Genomic DNA, 24,439 nt, shown 5'->3' with positions numbered 1-24,439 from the left:
CACACTAAAGACATTTATAATATTATCAAAGCTTTCTATTTCAAATAAAAGCTGTTCTTTTGAACTTTCTATTCATCAAAGAACTGGGGGTGGGGGTCATGATTTCCACAAAAATATTAAGCAGCACAACTGTTTTTTGACATTGATAATAATAAGAAATGTTTCTTGTGCAGCAAATCAGCTTTAGACTGATTTCCGAAGAATCGTGTGACACTGAAGACTGGAGTAATGGCTGTGGAAAATTCTGGAAAAAAATACATTTTAAAATACATAACATGTAATTATTATTACAATTGTAATAATAATTCTCAATATCACTGTTTTTGATCAAATAAATTTAGCCTTCAGTTTTTTTTTTTTTTTTTTAGCCTTATTTTATTTCCCCTAATTACCGAAACTGACAGAAATAAATGACAAAAATACAGCTTACAGGCACAGTTTGAAGCTTTACTTTTATCAAATCTTTCTACAGAGTACAATTTCCAACTTAAATGAGAAAAAAAGCAAAAACAAACAAAAACAGAAGAACTTTCAGCAATACATTATTGATTTGTTAAACAGAGAGAGAGGGTCATAGCGTGCTTGAAGTTGGGGGTCTCGACCATGCACAAGTCACTTTGATCAGTTGCTGTTTGTCAAGCTGACCGTGTGAAAGCCATTGTGTACAGAGACCTGCTGATCAGATATGGACCTCTTGCACGTCAGCACTATGCTCCTCTGAAGCCACACTCTTAGTTGCCTCATTGCCAGGTTCCCTCCTCTGAAGCTCCAGCTCACGGTTCATCCAGTTCTGAATCACCTGATCTGTATTTTTGAAGTCCTTCCGATTCACAACCGGGGTCACGGGTGTGATGGTGTAGTCCTTTTTGTGGCTGAGACACTCATTGATCTTCTTGACGAAAAGATATAAGATCTCAATCACATTTAGGAATAAAGAGACACAGGCCACCACCAGCATGAACCAAATGAAGATGCTTTTCTCAGTAGGCCTTGACAAGAAACAGTCCACCTTGTGAGGACATGGAAAACGGACACAGACGAATTGGGCCTGAAGAGTGAAGCCATAAAGGTAGTACTGGCCCAAGATGAAACCCACCTCTAAAAGTATCTTGCAAAGCAAACTCAGAATGTAGCTTCTCAAGAGACACCCCCGAATTCTGACCTTCCCATTGTCCCTGCTGTACTTAGGAAATTTGTAGCCTTTCTTGAGGAACAGATTGATTTGCTCATTCTGAAGCTCTTTCTTCATCATCTCTCTCACTTTCTTTTCCACATGTATGACGTGGACTACGTGGCCCAGGTAGGCCAGAGTAGGTGTGGACACAGAGATGATCTGCAGCACCCAAAAACGAATGTGTGAGATGGGGAACGCCTGGTCGTAGCAGACGTTCTCGCACCCCGGCTGCTCTGTGTTGCAGATGAAGTCTGACTGCTCATCGCCCCAAACTCTCTCGGCACCGGCGCCAAGGACTAGAATCCTAAACACAAACAGGACAGTGAGCCAGATTTTTCCCACCACCGTTGAGTGCGTCTGGACTCTATCCAGCAGTCTTCCGAGAAAGTCCCACTCACCCATCTTTAACGTTAATTGAATTCCTGAAAGAAAAGCCATTATTGTTAATTGGACAGTGCAGTTCGGCTGCAATTTATATGCAGTGATGCTCATCATTTGTTTTCACATACTTTATGCAAGCACTATTGATGGATTCAGTAAAAAACTTTTTATCATAAAGTCAGGAGACAAACCAGGTTCTTTTCCACAATGTACATGGGAACCAAGGTTTTTGTGCTGAAAACTCAAAACATTGATAGTGACAGTGGCAATACTCTTTTCCGTCTTCAAGTCATCTTGATGTTTTTTACAGTCTGCATAAAACTGAAATTTTAAATACTCGTCTGCTTTGGAATTCAGAATGAGAATTACATTTTAGTGAAGGTTGTTTTTTTTTTACCTTTAATATGGCATGTAAAGAAACAAACTATATGAAATTATACAAATGCAGAATAGAAGCATTTACACAAGTTACACAATGTACATAAAATCAATGGAGGGTGGGGGTGGTGGATTAAAAAATACAGTAATATAAAAAAATACAACAATAAAATTACAAAGGCAAGAGATCTGGAGGTTAAGTTAAATATATTAATCTTTTTTCTTTCTTTTCTTTAACATTGTTGTTAAAAAGTTTGGGGTTGATAAGACCCTTTTATGTTAGAGAAAGAAGTCTTATGGTAACCAAAGTTTTTTTTTAATCAAATAAGCATTAAAACTGAAATACTGTGAAATATTGTTTTCTGGATTCAGAATTTATTTAAAATCTAAATTTATTTTGAACATTATAAATCCATTTGCTTTCTTGACTAAAAACCTTTGAACAGCAGTGAGAGAGAATATTATAAGCATTTCAGTGATAAATAACAAATAAACACTCGCTTCGCTTACCAAATATAAGAAGACGGAGAGGAAGTTTCACCCGCTCATCGAGGGCTCGAAGAGAGATGTGTATAACAGTTTTTCTCTAAGCCTTCCTCTTCCTATCGAAGAGGCAGCTTCTGAACCAAAACAAAGATTATCACATTATCAGTGTGTAGACTCCGAACAATTTTCAGCCTTGACATCTGGAGTTGGAATATTTATCACGTTCAACTGGGTTTCTTGTGCAAGTCTATATGGCATGCATTACATAGGCTAATAGCTTTTATATATTGTACTTTATGTCTCTGGACTACTCCCATCTGAATATCAAACATATTTGTTTTCAAACAGGTTTCCTAAACATGCTCCATTCCTCTAATTACCAGACAGTAACTAATGCCACTGACGGTCGAAAGTTGGGCGTATATACTGTAGCGTGAAAATTTAAATTATTTTTAGATTAAACACACCTTTAATTCCATCTATTTCTAAAATAAATTCCATGCTGTATTTCAGTTTTGACATTATCATATAAATCCATTGCTGAAAAAACATCCTATTCATGGTAAATGTATGGTAGTTACTTCTGTTAATATGAGTGAGATTGCGTGAGTAAAGTGCATTGTGTGTTCCTGGCAGAGGAGACATAACATTTTACTTTATCTACACTTTCAAAGATAATACTGGCTGTCAGCATAACTGGAGCTTATACAATGGATTGTATAAACTCTAATCATGCTGACATCATATATAAATCTCAGACTTTTATACGTATATTACAAAATAATTTAACAACATTGAAAATCAAACAATTTCATGTAGTCTTTCACTAAACTGCATTGCTTTTTATTGATAATTTCATAGTTGCAATAACCAAATGTGACACACTGCAATAACCAAACACTAGCTATATAATGGTACAATGAAGATCCATTACTGAGTATATCTAGTATATTTAAAAACACTTGGAATCAAAAATAAATACTTAATTTACAATTTGCCCCCCTAAATATATGAATCTGACCTTTGCAAAATTCATATTAATGGATTAAAGAAAAAATAAATAGTGCATAAACATTATAGATTTGTCAGCATGTTCCAACCATTTAAACCACTTTTGTGCAAACATATATATTGAAAAACTGAGGTATTTCACTCAGAACTCAGTATGAGGGAGTAAAGGGACAGGGGGAGTAGTTTTTTTATTATTATTATTAATATTATTATTTTAAACAGTTTAATCACTTATTTATTCTAAGCTTAGTCAAAATAGACTCTGCAACATCAGTTTCATGAACCAGGTCCTTCACATGGAGGGGAAACATCCCTGTCAGTTGGCTCTTGTAAAGACGTGTGATCCCAGCATCCATACCCACTCTGGCATGCAATGCACCAGTCGAAACTAGAAAAAGAATAGCATAGACTTACTAAATATACATACCTTGCTTTATTAAAAAAAATAACAATTTCTATGATTGATTGATAACCTGCATGGTGTGAGGCCAGTATCCTGTGGTTCGGTGAGAGACACCAAGAGTTGAAAAAGCATGCCTGGCATACACTTGTGGGCTTGGCACCAGCCAGCCAGCAGGACCAGTACCCTCAAATCCTTGAGATGAGACTCGAAAAGGCAGCAAACTCTGCACAAAGACTCCTCGATGACCATATTCATAGTGCAGAGAGCGACTGAAGTTATCAAGAAAAGCCTGTGGGGAATTAAACAAAGAAGTATCTCTAAAAAAAAAATCCATCAAGAATATACAGGACATAGAGTGCTGCAGGGATGACATTTTTGTAGGCCAAAACCCAAGAACAAGTTGCATTTTAGCACTTCTGTTTTTTTTAATTGTTAAATGTCTGAAATAAGGTATATGGTTAATACAAGCTCAAGTTATTGGAAAGTTTTATTTTAAAATATAAAATACACCAGTACTACCCCCAAGTGATTTTTTAAAAGCTAGTTGCTAACAAGTCATGGCTACACAGGTTGTCAGTGACATTAAACGTCATCAAGCCAAACTGGTAAACTCATCTACTCACTATTCTGCTTTTACAGCCTCACTGTTTTTATTGTCACACTCTTGCAAACATTCAGAAAAAAAAGTAAAGACTGAATTGGAATTTGGAGACGTTAAAGTTGTGTGACCATAGTATATTTCATTTATGGCCTATGTTTAAATTTTAGCAATTGTATTTAGGTTTCAAAATGAGGATTATCATGATTAACCAAATTTTTTGGTCAAGGAGGTTATTTTTCACATTAGTACAAAAGTCAACAGAAAAATCCTATTGGGATTTTTTCAGGAAAACAAGGGTAATGTTAACTTCCCAGCTGGCCTACAAAAATACATTATCACCGCAGCACTGTTTGAAAAATGAGTAGACATCAAGCAGAGATCTGACCGTAGATGCAGAAATAGCAACCTTTCTGGAAGTCGGACACAAGCAGCTCCCAGCGGAAATGTTGACCACTGCTCCTTTTCCCCTTTCCACCATAGCAGGCAGTGCCAGGCGGGTGACAAGAGTGGCAGCTACTATATTTCTATTGATAGTATCCCAAACTACAGATTCAGAGAGGTCCGTAAAGTCTTGACAGAGGTTGAGAGACCCATCCAGGCTGTTAACAATGAATCCAATATCTTTACTGCGGATGGCATCTTTAATAGGTTGGCAGGCCGAGGGCCCTTGACTGAAATCAGCTTCCATTAAAATGGCCTCTACCCCGTAAGTGTCTGAAATGGTTTTGGCGGTGCCAGCCAAGTTACTGATGTCACTGCTGATCAGAATCACACAGATGCCATGCCTTGCCAGTTCCTCTGCATATGCTTTTGCTATTGCCTCTGAAGCATCTATTGAAAATCAAGGGAAAAGGTAAAAATCAGTATGTGGTTTTATAACATGTATTTAGTATGAGTGAATTAGACAATGAAACATGATGATTATTCACTTTTAAACCTACCACATACAAGCGCCCATTGTCCATATTGCTGACTAAGATCTCTATGGGACACAAGACGAGGAATAAAATGAAGCCTTATCAGGCTATAGCAGTCCCTCATAAATATCACAGCCTTGCTGACTGTGTAACAAGCACCCACAAGCGCGAGGGTTTCCACATAACAACTGCATGATCTGGCAATTTCTCGATACAAAAGCTGGAAGCTGTCAACAGCGGCCATTAAAAGCTGAGATCCGTACAATTCTTTACTTTAAATTAGCAGCCAATTAAAAAAAAACCAATCTTTTAGATTCAACGAGTTAATTTAAACTCAACTAGCTTGACTTTGTTTGTTAATACGAGTGCTATTTCACCAGATTCTCCTCTTCGGTCTCGTCACGTCAAGTGAATCAGGAAAACAAAAAGTCACGTGATACACTAGGGTCATGTGATCAACACTAGCGTCTTCAGTCAGCGTCAAACACTTGCTAACTTTACCTCTCTCCGCGTTTCTATGGTTTTATCGTAGTTATTTTTGCAGATGCGCTATCGTAATCTTTGCTAGACATGGAATACATTCATACAGTCGTGCCGTGAATCGTATTGTTTTTGCATATATATATATATATATATTTTTTTTTTTAATGAGAAAATACAAGCTTAAATGCCAACACTTGAATTCTGAACATCTACATTTTAAGTAACGTTAACTTACATAATATTAAATGACATAGCTAGCGTATAATGCATTACTACGATGTAGAGATATGATGTAGCCTAAATAATATTATTAGTGCACCTATATTTAATATTTTAGCTATATTAGTTAGCCCTGTGTGTATGTACCAATCAGATTTTACATTATTCCATATTTCTTATGATTTGGAAATGGCTCTAATGTGCAAAATTAGTTTTATTATAGACATGTACAAATTGTGGTTACACATAATTTCACATTTATTTTCGTATTTCTGTTACTGTTTAGTGGATTGAGTGGGATACTGAATGAAAGGCAGCCAAAAAGTGTGCACCATACATAGAAACTCCATCAATACTGTTTTAATACTGTTTGTTATTCCAGGAATCTAAACTTTGTGGGAATATATACTGAATAGACTTTGTATACTTCCCACCACTGTTACTACAGGTCAAACACATCTTACTTCACACCTTGTTTTTCTAAGCATGAGATACCCCATAGAAAAGAGCTGATCACACCCCTGAGAAGCGTTGTCTCAGTTCTCCAGCGAGGATGAGGCAGTGCTCCAGAGCCTGCTGCGAGAGCTCCTGAAAAGTGTCAAAGAGAGAATCTCAGGAGCACCATCGGTAGAATGTGCTGAGGAAATTCTGCTTCATTTGGAGAAAACTGACAAGAACTTTCAAAAGTAACAGACATGTCTCTTCCAGTACATGTTAAAGGGATAGTTCACCCAAAAATCTAAATTATGTCATTAATAACTCACCCTCATGTCGTTCCAAACCCGTAAGACCTCCGTTTATCTTCGGAACACAGTTTAAGATATTTTAGATTTAGTCCGAGAGCTCTCAGTCCCTCCATCGAAACTGTGAAGTACTGGTGATCTGAAAACCGATGCAACCGGTTCTTGACTCGTGAACGAGTCAATGTTTTATTCATTATCTGGCTCGGCTCGGTGTTCATCTTCAGTTCTCTCTTCACAGCAGTTCAGTCAGTGTACTGTTTGAGTAAATGAATTACTCCGGGATATTGGTTTGTTTGAACTCAGAGGGAGTGTCAGCCACATTAAAAAAGTTAACAGCTAAAGTCATTTGTGGATTAATGCGTATTGGAGACGCGAACCGTTTAAAATGATTAAGTTCGATTTGATGAACTGGTTCAAAAAGATCCGGTTACATCGAATGATTAATTCGTAAACCGGATATCACAAACTGCTTTGTTTTGAACTGTCTTACAACAGACACGGAAGAGAAGACAATGCTGAATAAAGTCGTAGTTTTTGCTATTTTTGGACCAAAATGTATTTTCGATGCTTCAAAAAATTATAACTGACCCTCTGATGTCACATGGACTACTTTGATGATGTTTTTCTTACCTTTCTGGACATGGACAGTATACCGTTCACACAGCTTCAATGGAGGGACTGAGAGCTCTTGGACTAAATCTAAAATACTGTATCTTAAACTGTGTTCCGAAGATAAACGGAGGTCTCACGCGTTTGGAACAACATGAGGGTGAGTTATTAATTACATAATTTTGATTTTTGGGTGAACTATCCCTTTAAGACTGATTGTGATTACTGTTTGATTGATCTACTTGCATAACCTCCGGGAGCAGTTATAGAAGAAGAGACTGAGATTTTTATCAGGGGTGACGGTCATGTTGTTGGGTCCGTGCAGGACACCCAGTGTTGAAAAGCTATGTGTCCTTAAGCTTCAAGGTGCCAATCATGTGCCACACCCCTCTTGGCTTGTTAATTTACGATTAACTTCTAGCTCCACCCCCCTGATCTCAAGCCAATTAGGACACTATAAATTGCACCTGTGCCCACAGCACCTTCATTCTGGTGCACATGGATGCACTGTGCAGAGGACTGAGTTCTTTTTCCTTTGTTTTTTTTTTTTTTGCCTGTGTGTGTATTTGACCATGTAAGTGCTTTTGTTTGACACTTAACTATTATTCTGTATTTCTTAAGTTTGTCCTAAGTGTGTTTATTTTGCTGTATTTCCTGCTTCCGCATGTTCTTTAGTTATTTAGATATGTATTTGAGATTTATAGTATGAGTAGATGGCCTTATGCATGGTTTAAATTACGTTATCTCCTGTGAATTCAATGTTATGTTTGTTAACTAAATCATTGTAATTCTGTCCTTTTTGTAGAAACCACACGCTCACACACATACACCCCTGCATACACATCCATTCCTAATACCTGATTTGGAAGGGAAATAAAGACCTTAACATCAGAGTGACTAGACTGGACCTGTTCTTATTGACAGCCCCATTGGCTTCAAGCTAGCTACCTAAGCATCCTCCTACTCCTTTTCACCCAGGTTCACGCTGTTATGACTAGGGACTCCGCACAGTATGTGTTTTTAGGATTCCTGTGACCTTGTGTTTCTTGATATGATAAGATGCTTTTGTGGATGTTTGCTCACTGCATGATGTAATGCAATGATAAAGTCTAATATAGAATATATTTTTAAAGAAATTCAATTTCGGCTGCTGTTTCCATAGTAATTTTCTCCATAAACATTAGCAAAATAATTTCAATAAAAAGCTCTAAGCCACGAAACAAACCAACCATCTCCAGAATGAATAACAACATTACAGTAACAAAGGCTCAAGACTGTGTATTTAATGCCTTTCAAAAAGCATGGGAAATTATATCAATGGATCAGCGACAACAATAGGATATTAAACTAATTTCAAAATATTATAGAAACAATATATAAGGTTTACGGCAAAATAATCTACAGTTTATAGCTTGGTGGCCTGTAAGGTTTTAAAAAAAATGTTTTTGAAGTTTTAAAATGCTCGCCTACCATTTATTTAATAAAGATGGTATATTGTGAAATATTATTACAAATAGATTTTCCTGAATGCTTTGACTTCGTTGAATAAACATGAGCTCTGCACACTTCAAAGTCAAAACGGGGCGCAGGTGTTTTTAATATAAATGTATCTTTGAAGGGCACTGACTGTCTTTGATGTCAAAAGTTTTTATGTCATTTTCATGAAATCTTTTCTATACAACCTGATAAAGCAGCGTTTATGAGCTCAGCGCTGCTTTGTTTACATTCGTTACCGGGGAAACATCTGTTTCTGCCACTCCTAAAAAGCGCCTCCTGCTGGCAGAGAATTAATGTGCAATTTCAATAAGCACATTTTCTGTTTTATATATAACTTCTATTTCCCCCGGGGGAAGTGCCACCACACATTGAATGTAAGTCTGTGGGAAACACTGGATACATTAGTAGTGTATTCATACTTATTCAAATATAGAAGCTAGTTGTATTTCAGATTTATGTTTTCATGGTTAAATTGATATCTCTGTGTATGGGTAGTTTAGTTCATATGTGCTTTTTTTAAAAAAATCTGTAGGTATAAACAGATGATGCAGACTCTGATGACCATGATGACAACAGACCATGATGGTGGTTGTGGAATCACTGATCAATAAATTTGAGGAAGATCCGCTGAAGAAAGAGGAAATGGACAGAAAGAGCCAACATGAGCAGTCAAGCAGCCATTACACTGACAACTGTTCATTCAATTAGGTTGTTTTTGTATAGGTTTAAATAAGTTACAGAGGCTGCTGTTGTTTCTTTGACAAGAATATTATCCTGTTTATCTCAGCCTTTCACATACTATCACTGTACGTTCATACTATAAACTGAATGATTAACTAATGTCTTTGATTTCAACACGTAGAGCTATGCATTCATCAAGCATGAACAACTGCAAGTCATTGCTGAGAAGCTTGACCCCGGTAGACCACGAGAGGTGAAAACTCCTCTGATACACTCACGTCCCATAGTTTCAATTGTAGAAAGAGAGAACTGTCATTCTGATTCAGAGATGAAGCAGTCATCCTGATCTATATAATCGCAGCTTCGCTTGGAAGCTTTGCAGTCGTTGTGGAATGCCCCTCCCTCTGATGTCCTGAGTTGTGAAAGCTGGACTGGCCTGCGCCGAAACCTCTCTGCTGCACTCACTGACCCTGACCCTGAGCTCAGTGTAAGAGATAAGTGCCTCAACAACAAAACAGACAACATTTTCAAGCAGTTTCTAGATCAGAGGTGTCATTTGAAATGGAGGCCATGACCTGTTCCACCAACAGTATTAAATCGCACAGTATGTGGGTGTTTATTATATGTATTGTGAACCAGGGTTATTATAGTTATAAAACTATATAGTATATATAGTATAAAACTAAACTAAACTAAACGGCATTAAACTAAAATAAATAAAAAAAATCATTACTTATATAAATAAATAAAATAATTGTTAAATGAAAAAAATAAACTTTGTTAAACTTGATGAACTATAGTAACTAAATAAGCTATATTCAATTTATTATTAATATATACTGTGTAGACAAAAAATAAATAAATAAAAATGAGAAAAATACACAAGAATTACTAAAACTAATTCAGAATATAAAGAAAAACATAGTATCATAGTAGTATCTCAGTGATACTTAAATAAACTGTTATTAACATGTCATTTTGCTTTCACAGGATAAAGTCCTTCAATTTTTTGCAAAGACATTTTCATCTTCTCCGTTAAATGTGACTAAGGATGTCTACATTAGCATAGGTAGTATCTTAAGTTTATTTTAGCAGTATGAAATATGTTTTAATATTCAGTATATACGTGAATGTACAGTCCGTCAGTTCATTTTCATGAAGTGTCAACATCTCTTTTCAGCGAAAAGCTTGGAGGCTAGTTTCCTCTACCATAAGTTGAGTTTTCCAAGTGGCTCTACAAGTATTGATGCGAACAGACCAGATATGGCCCGTCTTCTCAAACAAGTATGTGACATTTCCTTCCTCCTATCAATAAAGCTTAATAAAGTTTAACTGGCTTGGAAAAATATATGAATAAAGTTTCGCTTGCTTGTATAAATATGAGTTTCTTTGTTTCTGGTCAATCTAGATGCGATTAATGAATGACTTTCAGAAGGAAGTGACAGCATTCTGAGAAGTGAGCTTTCACATTTCAAACACATTTCCTGAATATTTGTATGCTATATCTTGATTGTGTCAGATTGGCTTGAATATGAACATTTTTTTTTTCTTTCTTTTTTTTTCTGTGCTCTAGGTACATGGAGGAAATCATTGAGAACACCCTCTCTTTTCTCGCTCTGCATTCTGAACAGGCCATGAGCAGACCCGGCTCAGAGAAATCCCTGGAGCCCATATACTTAATCTCTCTGCTCGATATCAATGCCACCTTGTTTAAGAAATGGATGGTGAGACAACTTTTTAATTAAAGAATAAACTAAACGAAAAGAACACAACAAACACACAACATTTTCTAAATTAGTAATTTTGACTTTACTTTCCAGGGAGAAAAAAAAGTTTTTTTCTTTTTCTTATAATAATAATTACTATATTAGCATCTAGACTAATGGATGATAATGTTTTCTTTATTGTAAGCATGCACATGTTGCACATGCTTTAAATAAGTAACGATTTTAATTGCCTGTAAATATTTTTCATCATTCATCAGCTAGAAAAGCTGTGAAATCACTCGGAATATGTTTCCTATTTGCTAAAAATCCGTTATTTGGATTCTTTAAACTTCATGAACATAGTTATCGTTCTTGGTATGAACGGACCTTTTATTCTTAAAACAGGAAAACTCAATTTAGTATACAGTATATCCTCTTAAATTCAGTTCTATTCAGTTCCAGTATTCAAGTCCAAACATAATCAACACTTATTGGCTGGTTTAAATGAAATGGGTAAAATGCAGAGTTTTTTCAGTGCTAATAATAGTATATATTCAAGATATTAATTATGGATTTTATGCATTCTTTTCACCAGATTGTTAATGATCTCCAACAGTGCATATATTACTTTGATTCCTGTGATTCAGTTTGAGAAGAAATTTTGCCCACAGTGTGCACATGTAGTATCATACTTTATCTTACAAACTGGCTTGTGTTTTCCCCCTGTGTGCTATTACAGACCGTCCTTTCATGGTCAACAAGCTAGATTATCATTGCCAGAGATAATTCCAAGGGTTTATGAAGTTATTGTGAAGAACTTTCCCAGAACTCTGGTTCTGTATTGTAGTTGGAAGACTCAATTGGGAAAAAAACACCCAAACATATTTACAGTATTGTCTGCTTGCGTTATTCTCTGCTATATTCACAAGCCTTAGCTACCAGACTTTCAAACCACCCACAGTTGTAAAACATTGATAAAACATCAGCGGTATTCAAAAGATGCTTGTCTAGTTTCTGTGATCAAGGCCAGTTCATGTTTGTTCCACAGAATAGTCACTTCGGTTACTCATGTAGTATTACTACAGATTGCATATGTCATATTTCAGTGGAATCAAACTGCCTTATCTTTATAAGGTCAAAACACTTGTAAAATCTGTAACTGTGGAATATCTTAGAAACTTGTACAGGTGACATTTAAAAAAAAGAAAGAAAAAAGAATGAAATATGTTTTTAAATATATAGATATTATATAGAAATGTATAATATATATATATTATATAGTGTTCCTGTAGCTCAATTGGTAGAGCATTGGGGGTTTGATTCCCCGGGAAAACATGATGGGTAAAAATTGATAGCCGGAATGCACTGTAAGTCGCTTTGGATAAAAGCGTCTGCTAAATGCATAAATTTTATATATATATATATATATATATATATATATATATATATATATATATATATATATATATATATATATATATATATATATATATACAACCCGAATTCCGGAAAAGTTGGGACGTTTTTTAAATTTTAATAAAATGAAAACTAAAGGAATTTCAAATCACATGAGCCAATATTTTATTCACAATAGAACATAGATAACGTAGCAAATGTTTAAACTGAGAAATTTTACACTTTTATCCACTTAATTAGCTCATTTAAATTTTAATGCCTGCTACAGGTCTCAAAAAAGTTGGCACGGGGGCAACAAATGGCTAAAAAAGCAAGCAGTTTTGAAAAGATTCAGCTGGGAGAACATCTAGTGATTAATTAAGTTAATTGATATCAGGTCTGTAACATGATTAGCTATAAAAGCTTTGTCTTAGAGAAGCAGAGTCTCTCAGAAGTAAAGATGGGCAGAGGCTCTCCAATCTGTGAAAGACTGCATAAAAAAATTGTGGAAAACTTTAAAAACAATGTTCCTCAACGTCAAATTGCAAAGGCTTTGCAAATCTCATCATCTACAGTGCATAACGAGTAATTTCTTACTGCTAAATTCTGAAAAAACAGAGGTGTTAATTATAGGACCTAAAAACTCTGCTTGTAATAACCTAGAACACTGTCTAAGACTTGATGGTTGCTCTGTCAATTCTTCGTCATCAGTTAGGAACCTAGGTGTGCTATTTGATCGCAATCTTTCCTTAGAAAGCCACATTTCTAGCATTTGTAAAACTGCATTTTTCCATCTCAAAAATATATCTAAATTACGGCCTATGCTCTCAATGTCAAATGCAGAAATGTTAATCCATGCATTTATGACCTCAAGGTTAGATTATTGTAATGCTTTATTGGGTGGTTGTTCTGCACGCTTAGTAAACAAACTACAGCTAGTCCAAAATGCAGCAGCAAGAGTTCTTACTAGAACCAGGAAGTATGACCATATTAGCCCGGTCCTTTCAACACTGCACTGGCTCCCTATCAAGCATCGCATAGATTTTAAAATATTGCTTATTACTTATAAAGCCCTGAATGGTTTAGCACCTCAGTATTTGAATGAGCTCCTTTTACATTATAATCCTCTACGTCCGCTACGTTCTCAAAACTCAGGCAATTTGATAATACCTAGAATATCAAAATCAACTGCAGGCGGCAGATCCTTTTCCTATTTGGCGCCCAAACTCTGGAATAACCTACCTAACATTGTTCGGGAGGCAGACACACTCTTGCAGTTTAAATCTAGATTAAAGACCCATCTCTTTAATCTGGCATACACATAACATACTAATATGCTTTTATTATCCAAATCCGTTAAAGGATTTTTAGGCTGCATTAATTAGGTAAACCGGAACCGGAAACACTTCCCATAACAACCTATGTACTTGCTACATCATTAGAAGAATGGCATCTACGCTAATATTTGTCTGTTTCTCTCTTGTTCCGAGGTCACCGTGGCCACCAGATCCAGTCTGTGTCCAGATCAGAGGGTCACTGCAGTCACCCGGATCCAGTACGTATCCAGACCAGATGTTGGATCAGCACCTAGAAAGGACCTCTACATCCCTGAAAGACAGCGGAGACCAGGACAACTAGAGCCCCAGATACAGATCCCCTGTAAAGACCTTGTCTCAGAGGAGCACCAGGACAAGACCACAGGAAACAGATGATTCTTCTGCACAATCTGACTTTGCTGCAGCCTGGAATTGAACTACTGGTTTCGTCTGGTCAGAGGAGAACTGGCCCCCCAACTGAGCCTGGTTTCTCCCAAGGTTTTTTTCTCCATTCTGTCACCGATGGAGTTTCGGTTCCTTGCAGCTGTCGCCTCTGGCTTGCTTAGTTGGGGACACTTCATCTACAGCGATATCGTTGACTTGATTGCAAATAAATGCACAGACACTATTTAACTGAACAGAGATGACATAACTGAATCCAATGATGAACTGCCTTTAACTATCATTTTTGAATTATTGACACTGTTTTCCTAATGAATGTTGTTCAGTTGCTTTGACGTAATGTATTTTGTTTAAAGCGCTATATAAATAAAGGTGACATCATCAAAAGATTCAGAGAAACTGGAGAAATCTCTGTGCGTAAGGGACAAGGCCGGAGACCTTTATTGGATGCCCGTGGTCTTCGGGCTCTCAGACGACACTGCATCACTCATCGGCATGATTGTGTCAATGACATTACTAAATGGGCCCAGGAATACTTTCAGAAACCACTGTCGGTAAACACAATCCGCCGTGCCATCAGCAGATGCCAACTTAAGCTCTATCATGCAAAAAGGAAGCCATATGTGAACATGGTCCAGAAGCGCTGTCTTGTCCTGTGGGCCAAGGCTCATTTAAAATGGACTATTTCAAAGTGGAATAGTGTTTTATGGTCAGACGAGTCCAAATTTGACATTCTTGTTGGAAATCACGGACGCCGTGTCCTCCGGGCTAAAGAGGAGGGAGACCTTCCAGCATGTTATCAGCATTCAGTTCAAAAGCCAGCATCTCTGATGGTATGGGGGTGCATAAGTGCATACGGTATGGGCAGCTTGCATGTTTTGGAAGGCTCTGTGAATGCTGAAAGGTATATAAAGGTTTTAGAGCAACATATGCTTCCCTCCAAACAACGTCTATTTCAGGGAAGGCCTTGTTTTTTTTTCAGCAGGACAATGCAAAACCACATACTGCAGCTATAACAACAGCATGGCTTCGTCGTAGAAGAGTCCGGGTGCTCACCTGGCCTGCCTGCAGTCCAGATCTTTCACCTATAGAGAACATTTGGCGCATCATTAAACGAAAAATACGTCAAAGACGACCACAAACTCTTCAGCAGCTGGAAATCTATATAAGGCAAGAATGGGACCAAATTCCAACAGCAAAACTCCAGCAACTCATATCCTCAATGCCCAGACGTCTTCAAACTGTTTTGAAAAGAAAAGGAGATGCTACACCATGGTAAACATGCCCCGTCCCAACTATTTTGAGACCTGTAGCAGAAATCAAAATTGAAATGAGCTCATTTTGTGCATAAAATTGTAAACTTTCTCAGTTTAAACATTTGCTATGTTATCTATGTTCTATTGTGAATAAAATATTGGCTCATGTGATTTGAAAGTCTTTTAGTTTTCATTTTATTAAAATTTAAAAAACGTCCCAACTTTTCCGGAATTCGGGTTGTATATAATTACTACATTGTTCAATGATGCAAGGGGTCATATGATGCAATTACTTTGGAGTGTTACAAGCTCTTGGTGCTTAAAGAAGATCTGGGAAGTTGCAAAGACTAAAGTCTCAAATCCAAAGAGATATTGTTTATAAAATTTAAGAGTCAACCACACCCCCCTAAAATGGCTCGTTCTAACACGCCCCCACATCTCTATGTCACTATGTAGGAAGATTTGCATAAAATTCCCCAGATGTTAACGCAAAGAAAGGAGGCGTACCTTTTATTCTCGTTATAGTGTTGTTGTTGCTGCCGCCATGTTGTATACACGATGTGTGTTTGGTTGTGAAAGCGAAACTACTTTGTTTGGCTTTCCAAAAGAGGACGATATCCGCTTTGTCATGCCTCGACCTGATCCGTGCTGGTTGCTGAGAAAATACATCAACTTTGCACTGTGGATTGCCAGATCGGCTTTGACTGTGGATGAAGCGGAGTCCAGCCCGGGGATCATCACATGTGGTTGCCGCAAGCTCCTTCGTAGAATCCGCCAGCCGTGCCATTCTCAAGCCTGTCCGCCTCTGCTCACTCAAGTCTCCGCTCACTCTAGGCCGTGGCTCATTCAAGGCCACGGTGTGTGACACGATTTCGTTGAGAAAGCTAAACTACTTTGTTTGGCCTTCCAAAAGACGGCATGACTAGAAATCATTTTTATATCACATTTATAATGGGTTTTAATGTTTATGTCTCATCGCTCCGGCTGGACAGGGAATCATAATATATTAAGGAGCATAATATTTCCATCACATGCTTGTGGTATTCGGCCAATCAAAACACACTGTATAGCTGGTCAATCAAAGCACACCTCTCTTTTCAGACTGATGAGGGCATAGTGTTGATGGTGCAGTGGATAAGACACATGCCTTTGGTGTGAGAGACCAGGGTTCGAATCCACTGTGAGACACCAATGTGTCCCTGAGCAAGACACTTAACCCCTAGTTGCTCCATAGGTGTGCGACCTCTGACATATATAGCAATTGTAAGTCGCTTTGGATAAAAGTATCAGCTAAATGAATAATAATTTTAAAAAAATTATAATAAGAGGAGAAACAATAATGTACAGTATGTGGAAAATACTGTGTTTTTTTAATCTAAAACCTCATAAACACATTTCATTAAAGAAAATAATGTTCTTTTTAGGAGCATTATATGACCCCTTTAAAGATTTAAATTTATATTTCAGTGCTAATTTAGAAACAGGAGGTCATATGCAAATTACTGAATCCATTTAGAGCATGCTCTGCGAATGAGTTGTTCTTGTGTTTTGCCCTTCAGGCCCTGCTCAAAAAACTCTCTACACTTCTAAAGAGCTGGAGTTCGTTTATTTTGTTCACTCTCTGTGCGTGCTCGGGAGGCTTGTGATGTACACTAATGGAAGGAAATTTTTTCCAATTATAGTAAATGTCAGGGTTTGGGGCTAATCACCTGCCTTTTGGGGTTGTGAATGTGTGTTTGGATGGTTTGATAGCTCACTGCGTCTGCCTGTTTGATTTGAGTTTTCCCCGCCCTTTTTTCTCCGCTGACAGTAAAGAAGCGGAGAGGTAGGTTTAAAGGGAAGGAAACAAACCCAGGTTGTGGATAATGTTTGTGGAGAACAAGTCTGACTCACTAATCTATCTATATACATGGTTAATTTGTGGCCTGTTTCAGATCCGATAACTTTGACCGACTTGGTTGTGATTCTGATCAATATCATGGACCAACACCCATCCTGCGATGAGACGACACATGCAGGTGCGTCATTAGAGTGCTAGACTGATAAACTCTGATTGAATCTAACTGAAAATCTCAACCACGCCTTAAAAGTCTAAGCATGTGATTTTTATGACAGTTGTTATGTAGATGTTAGTGTTAATAGGTGTGTCAAATCATCTATCTCACAGTGCCATTACTGTTTCAGTACCAGGATAAGGTTCTGTTATATCTACTTCTGGTTAATGAACTTACTTCTTTAAAGAATAAATTAGTCAGCCTTATCAAGAAAACTTACAGGACTGCACATTATAAATTTACGTTATATTATTATGTGGGACTGATTATTAATTAGGATGTTTATTTTCAACCAAACTGTTATTGTTTACTCAAATGTCATTTCAAATCTAAATTTTTTTTCTCTTTTTTTTCTTTTTTTTTTACATCTAAGGAACACATTCTATGGATATTCTTTAAAATTAAAAATGCACTTTTAAAGAATATCCATGTTTTAATGTTTTAAAAACCTTCAATCCACATCTATTCTAATCGCATCAAAAACAGTGACCCTCAGATTATTCAACATTTCTCATTTTGGTTCCTTAAAGGCGGGCGTACACGGTGCGAATTCGGCTGGTCGGAAGATCGTATGTTCACGCACACGGCACGAGTGAGTTTATCTGAAAATCGTACGGACAAGATGATATACGACACGATTTTACAACCTGCGAATTCCGGAAGCAATCGCACGAAGTTGATAGACGCGTTCGACTTGAAGAGCGATAGAGATAAGAGAGCACACATATCCAATGCATTCGAATCGCTCTCGCGGTACTTTAATGTCATACAGTGATCCTTCTGTGCGTGCAGCGGTGCTTCAAGTCGAACGCGTCTATCAACTTCGTGCGATTGCTTCTGGAATTCACAGGTTGTAAAATCGTGTCGTATATCATCTCGTCCATACGATTTTCAGATAAACTCAATCGTGCCGTGTGCGTGAACATACGAATCTTCCGACCATCCGAATTCGCACCGTGTACGGCCGCCTTTAGTGGAAAGAAGAGTCTTACAAATTTGGTGTATATGATGAGGAGAGAACCAGGGATTAACTAGGTAGCATAAATCACAAATGACATGAAAGTGATGTGACATACAGTCAAGTATGGTGACCCATACTCAGAATTTGTGCTCTTCATTTAACCCATCCAAAGTGCGCACACACACAGTAGCGAACACAGACATTCATGCTGCGGTGCCTGGGGAGCAGTTGGGGGTTCATTGCCTTGCTCAAGGGCACCTGAGTCGTGGTATTGCCAGCCCGAGACTCAAACCCACAACCTTAGGGCTAGGAGTCATACTCTCTAACCACTAGGCCACGACTTCCCCAACATATTGAAGCACATAATGTTTTTAAAAGACTTAGGCTGTATTTTCCAGTTGTTCTTGTTTTTTCTTGGTTTGGATCATTGGACCATTTGTGCTGCACTTTAAATCATTAATTTAACTGAGTTCTGCAGTAACAACCAGGGTGTCCTGAAGCTCCTAACGAGTTATCACAGAGGGGTGTATGTGTGTGTTTGTTTGTGTGTATACTCTAGACTCCCTGACCCCCACTAATCTTGTGATGGAGGTGTTAAGGACCCTGTGTGACCGCACTGAGTGTGCTGTGGAGTGTCTATACCAAATCCCTGTTATAGAAACTCTGCTGGCTCCTGTTATCACCCAGCCCTATTCTACAATTTTATATATTTGTTATTTTTTTTTATTTAATTTATATTGAAAAATTTGTGAGACAAGTAGTTCACACTTTAGTTCTTCACAACAGGAGAATTTTTTAAATACTTTACAGGCAAGGATATACTATCATTAGAGGTTTTATGTTAATATGACATCAATTCCATTTAATTTTATTAATTTATTGTTACATTACAACAGGGGTTTTCAAAGTCTAAGACAGAGGGCCTTCCTTTTGACACAGCTTCTCAATGGCGCCCCCCCCCCCCCCCAACACACACACACGCACACACACAAAGATAAACACACAGAACAATGTCAGACTGTTAACTCACTTTTATTATTATTTGTGTTAACATGAAAAGTGCAGTTATTTTTCGAATAATAACAAGTAGGTTAAAATAAGGTTTTTAAAACTAAGAATACTGAAACAAAAACAATGATGGCTATTTATTTTTAGCAATTTAAAATTGCAAGAACTGTCCACCCCAGTCAAAACAGTCAGATGACCTGTAATAGAGAGTGTGGAAAGAACTTTAAACAATGGCAAAATTTAAACATCTCTACTACTGATTAATATGCTTACATAGTTATATCACTACCTTAGTGAGTGGTATGCATTTGTTTCCTTGCTGCGCAGAAAAGACTAATTCGTGGTTGCAGTGACGTCAGAAACAGACAAAGGTCATCCTCCACTTGAAGACGTAATAACGTACACAAATACGTTGAAACGAATGGTAAAATTTTCCTCAGTGCCCTTTGTGTAAGTTCAGGATATTCATTTGGAATAGAGAGCCAGAAATGTCCAATCGAAGAGTGTGTAATCATTTGCTGCAGTTCATGATTACTAGTCAGATCAATCAAAGCCTCTTCGTCTTGTATAGACAGTGCGTCACTTTCTGCTGGCTTGAATTTGAATGGATTGCGAATCCACTCGTCCTGGATTGTCTCGTTGGAAAAATAGTGTGTGAATTGCTGACACAGACCCCTTAGGTGTTCAGCGACCAAAGGCTGAATTGGAACCACTGTCGGGCCTGCCTCTTGCATGAAGTCAGCCAGCGTAGGAAACATGTCCAAGCATCCTTTCTCCACACGAGTGGCCCATAGATCCAGCTTTCTCCGGAACGAGGACACTTGCTCAAATGCCGAAAACACATTGTCGCTGCCTTGCAATGATGTATTAAGCGTGTTGAGGCATTCAAGTATGTCAGACAAATAAGCCAACCTTGCGATCGAACTCGAATCACTCATGTGCTGCTTCAGTGGTGATTGAACATTTGACAGAAAAAGTCGTGATAGAACTCTGCCCCGAGACAGCCATTGGACGGTGTGCAGAAGCAGCTGTTTGTAATGCGCACCCAATTCATTGCATAAAACGTGGAAAAGACGAGCATTTATGGCGTAGAGAAGACGCCATTGGGAAGTTGAGCTGAAGTTGAAGTTGAAGGCTTTGAATCGGGGGGTCTCAGAAACTGCTCCATTGTATTAATAAGCATATACCTGTATTGGCGGGCTTACCAAACATCAGCAAATTCACAGCTACGGCCTTCTGGGTGAAAAAAATATTTCATATTTTTTCATATTTCATATTTTTTTACTTTTTATTTTTTAGTATCGTTTTAGTAAAAACTTTCAAATATAACAAAAATTACTTATAATAATTAAATTCAATTATATTTTTAATTAATTATCATTTTCCCCGTGCCTCCCCTGACATTCTCTGGTGCCCCCCTGCGGAGGCGCGCTCCACACTTTGAAAACCCCTGCATTACAACATAATGCGTATCTACAGTCAGGGCCATCCCACAGCGAAAAAATTCAGCTGATCCTAAACTTGAAAAGTGTACATGTACATCATTTTTTGAAAAATAACAATGATGCAATAATGTCAGATGGATTCTATAGCAACTTTGTGAAAGAAAGTATAACAAAGCAAATGATGCCATCTCCATGATGTATCATCAAGAAAAACGTAAACAATATATTTTTTATAGTTATAGCACTACAGAAGAAGCCTGTTAATTAAAATCTTGAAATAAAACCGTAACCTTCTATATAACATCTCATCAGAGACCTCATCTGCAGCATTTTATATGCATTATACTGTTTACCTCAAGCATTTTCAATTTGTCTTTTGTTGCAGCCTAAATTAAATTCCCTAGAAAGTGCCTTGACTAACGTTGCAGACATGCTGGCGAGGATCGCTACCACTGAACGAGGTTTATCACTCCTGCTTTATGACAGAAATCTTGTCTCGGCCGAGGGTGGAAAGTAAGTAAATCTAATTCTGTTCTCAGTTTACATTCATTATTTTTTCTTCTTGCTAGTGTCATCTCGAGCTAGTCGGCACTCATGCCATATATATCATCAGCATGCATAGATGAAAGAACGAGCTTCTTAATAAAAGAAAGGAACCTTTGGCACCTGTGTCTTAAGTGAGATGAGTTGCAGCGTACTTTGTGGAAGAAACAAAAAGTTGAATAGAATAGAATAGAATAGAATAGAATAGAATAGAATAGAATAGAATAGAATAGAAAAGAATAGGACAGCCCAGTTTGTCAACCACTGCGGTTGTATACCACCATTGATTTGGCCATACCAATCCAGCAGTTAAAAGCACATTCTCTATTACAGAAATAATATTCACAGATCCATGCACTTTAATGTGGTATAGAAGTATAATAATACTTTATTGTAATATGTTCCGTTATTTACACAGTATTTCAGCTGTACATGGGGTTGTGCAGTTTACCCAGAGGCTGTTGGCAAAAGAGCTGCATGTGTTCAATGAGCTGGAGATTCCTCCCGCCGTGAGCGGGGCCTTCATCTTTGTCTGTCGGCAGATGTACAAGACCTGCGAGGGGCTGCAAGTTCTACGGCCATACAGCCTGCATAAGTACATCACTAAAGCCTGGAGAAAGGTGACCTTTATGCACACTAGCCTCACTATGGCCCTCACTTGTGGGCTTTAATCATCAAGTTATCCTGTCAATGATCATATAAAAGCCAGGATTTCATCATATTTAGTCATATGTTTGTCTGTGGTTGTATGAGTGTTATCTGTGTCAAATCTGTGTCAGTGGCACAGAATTTTGGTAAGTTTAATTAGTAATAATTTTACCATAGATCAAATAACTCTGTCTGTCACTGATCACTCCACTCTTCAGTGTCACATGATCCTTCAAAAATCATTCTAATATGCTGATTTGGTGCTTGGGAAACATTTCTTATATTATTATTATTATGTTGAAAAAAGTTGCTGCTTAACTTTTTGTAGAAGCAAAAATAAATAATAAATAAATGGTTCAGAATAACAGCATTTTTGTTGTTGAAACTTGCTGACCCCAGCTCTTTTAAACAGTAGTGTTTGTCCTGGTGTACATTTTTAATTTGTGTAACTTTACACATTTTTCATTTATTTGTAATGTAAAATAAAATTTCACTAAAACATATTTAACGTATACAACTGCCTATTAAAAATATCAGTCCTCTCACAGCCAAAATAGAGCCTCCATTTTTTAAGCTTTAGAGCCTTCAGTGTATGTTCCCCAAGCAAAACACTATTCATTTAGGAAGAGCTGCTGAACGTTCAATCTGTTGGCTGCGTGAATAGGATTTGTAGAATACAGAAGAAGCAGTAAAGTTCTATGCCGTCAATAATGAAACCTCCCAGGGGTTCACCTGCCTTCATCAGGATGAGTTAGAGCGGCGTGAGGAATCACCATTACATTCAAGGAAAGAATTAGCATTGTTGCTGAATCTTTTGTCTTGGTTCTGCAGGGTGGCCTGGGAACAGATGCTCTTGGACAATCTGCTGAATTTCGCTGCCACACCAAAAGGACTGCTGCTCCTCCAACAAACTGGAGCCATCAATGAGTGTGTCACTTACATGTTCTCAAGATTCACCAAAAAACTACAGGTATTATAAGCAGATGCCACAAATGTGTTTTATTCTGACAGTAATATTAGTGGCTTGTGATACTTGAAGTAAGTAAAAAAAGTCCACTCAAAAAAGTGATTATTAGAAAAGGATAAAAAAAAAAATCTGTTTTAATTTTATAAAAACGATTTTGTAGCAAGCAGTTGTTTTTATTGCTTGTGTCTACTCAGTTGTCACGGGACACAAGGAATGTTTTTATTTATTTGAGAAGTTGCTAGTTATTAAATATTTCCAGACTCCGAATTATCTATGAATGTGTATTTCCTCCATTCTTTCTCTAATCTCAGGTTAGCAGGTGTGAGAAGTTTGGTTATGGTGTGATGGTGACCCAGGTGGCCACTACAGCCCCAGGCATCGTGGCTTTTGCTAAGCTCAGGTAGCTAGAACACTTAATATGACCAATTTAATGTACATCTTGAGAGTTAAGAGTTAAGAGCAGCATCTTCTATATTTTCTGCTCATAGCTACAGACAGCAAAAGGACTTGTTAAAAATGTACTGAATGTATTGTACATTGTTAGTGTATCTGTAATATTTACATTTTTGTTACTATTGATTTAGGGCTTGTACATCATGGTACTTACTGAGACAGTATTTCTTAATATGGAGGATAATGTTTTAACATGGAATTTAGGATTTGAGGCTTTCAAACTAGTTTAACTTTGACTGGGATCACAGTATTTGTCCAGACAATTGTGGTGGAGTTGTGGTCAGCCTTGGAGTATGGTAGAGAGGATGCAAGGGTGGTCCATCCTAAATCTACTCCAATGGACCCTATCGACAGGAGCTGTCTTAAGGTTATGAATCCACCATCTTTTACCTTGCAAAAAATATTCAGAAATGGTTTGCTATTTACAGTTATTTAGAAGTGAAAGCTACGCTTCATTGAGATTTAGATAAGGCTTTGATTTCCTATTTCCACCGTGTGCCTGTAAAAGCTACACTGAGTAATTCCATGAATAAATGATTTTAGTAAAAGTACACACAATCAACCACCGACCACTTGAAAGTCAAGATGAAATTACATTTACAACCCATTTTACTTGATAAACATTATCCAATAGCTAGCTTTTTAAAGGTTTTTTTTTTCATCAAAATGCATAAAAACAAATGTTTAATTATTGTTTTGATT

At 37.4% G+C, this 24,439-nt stretch overlaps 3 protein-coding genes across 3 annotated transcripts in view; 1 reads left to right on the top strand and 2 right to left on the bottom strand.

Annotated features, from left to right (window-relative positions):
• Positions 1-426: 426 nt before the first annotated feature.
• On the bottom strand, positions 427-2,786 carry LOC132092209 (gap junction Cx32.7 protein-like). Its single transcript, XM_059498356.1, has 2 exons — positions 2,444-2,786; positions 427-1,596 (listed from the first exon to the last, which is right to left on the bottom strand). The coding sequence occupies exon 2, from the start codon at positions 1,574-1,576 to the stop codon at positions 680-682; it is 897 nt and encodes a 298-aa protein (XP_059354339.1). The 5' UTR covers positions 1,577-1,596; positions 2,444-2,786; the 3' UTR covers positions 427-679.
• Positions 2,787-3,246: 460 nt separating this feature from the next.
• On the bottom strand, positions 3,247-5,786 carry LOC132092208 (inactive hydroxysteroid dehydrogenase-like protein 1). Its single transcript, XM_059498355.1, has 4 exons — positions 5,376-5,786; positions 4,820-5,265; positions 3,904-4,122; positions 3,247-3,818 (listed from the first exon to the last, which is right to left on the bottom strand). The coding sequence occupies exons 1-4, from the start codon at positions 5,593-5,595 to the stop codon at positions 3,747-3,749; spliced, it is 957 nt and encodes a 318-aa protein (XP_059354338.1). The 5' UTR covers positions 5,596-5,786; the 3' UTR covers positions 3,247-3,746.
• Positions 5,787-8,376: 2,590 nt separating this feature from the next.
• The window catches only part of LOC132092207 (protein broad-minded-like), a 34,441-nt gene continuing 18,378 nt past the window's right edge, over positions 8,377-24,439 (top strand). The window contains exons 1-10 of the mRNA XM_059498354.1: positions 8,377-8,415; positions 9,435-10,070; positions 10,574-10,652; positions 10,764-10,867; positions 11,157-11,307; positions 21,512-21,639; positions 22,088-22,329; positions 23,115-23,287; positions 23,596-23,684; positions 23,963-24,102. Coding sequence (XP_059354337.1) covers positions 10,830-10,867; positions 11,157-11,307; positions 21,512-21,639; positions 22,088-22,329; positions 23,115-23,287; positions 23,596-23,684; positions 23,963-24,102 — 961 coding nt within the window. The 5' untranslated portion in view covers positions 8,377-8,415; positions 9,435-10,070; positions 10,574-10,652; positions 10,764-10,829. The remainder of the gene's footprint in view (positions 8,416-9,434; positions 10,071-10,573; positions 10,653-10,763; positions 10,868-11,156; positions 11,308-21,511; positions 21,640-22,087; positions 22,330-23,114; positions 23,288-23,595; positions 23,685-23,962; positions 24,103-24,439) is intronic.

The sequence above is a fragment of the Carassius carassius genome, chromosome 18, assembly GCF_963082965.1.
Source record: "Carassius carassius chromosome 18, fCarCar2.1, whole genome shotgun sequence".
Classification (NCBI taxonomy): domain Eukaryota; kingdom Metazoa; phylum Chordata; class Actinopteri; order Cypriniformes; family Cyprinidae; genus Carassius; species Carassius carassius.
This window is presented reverse-complemented; position numbering and strand designations above follow the sequence as displayed.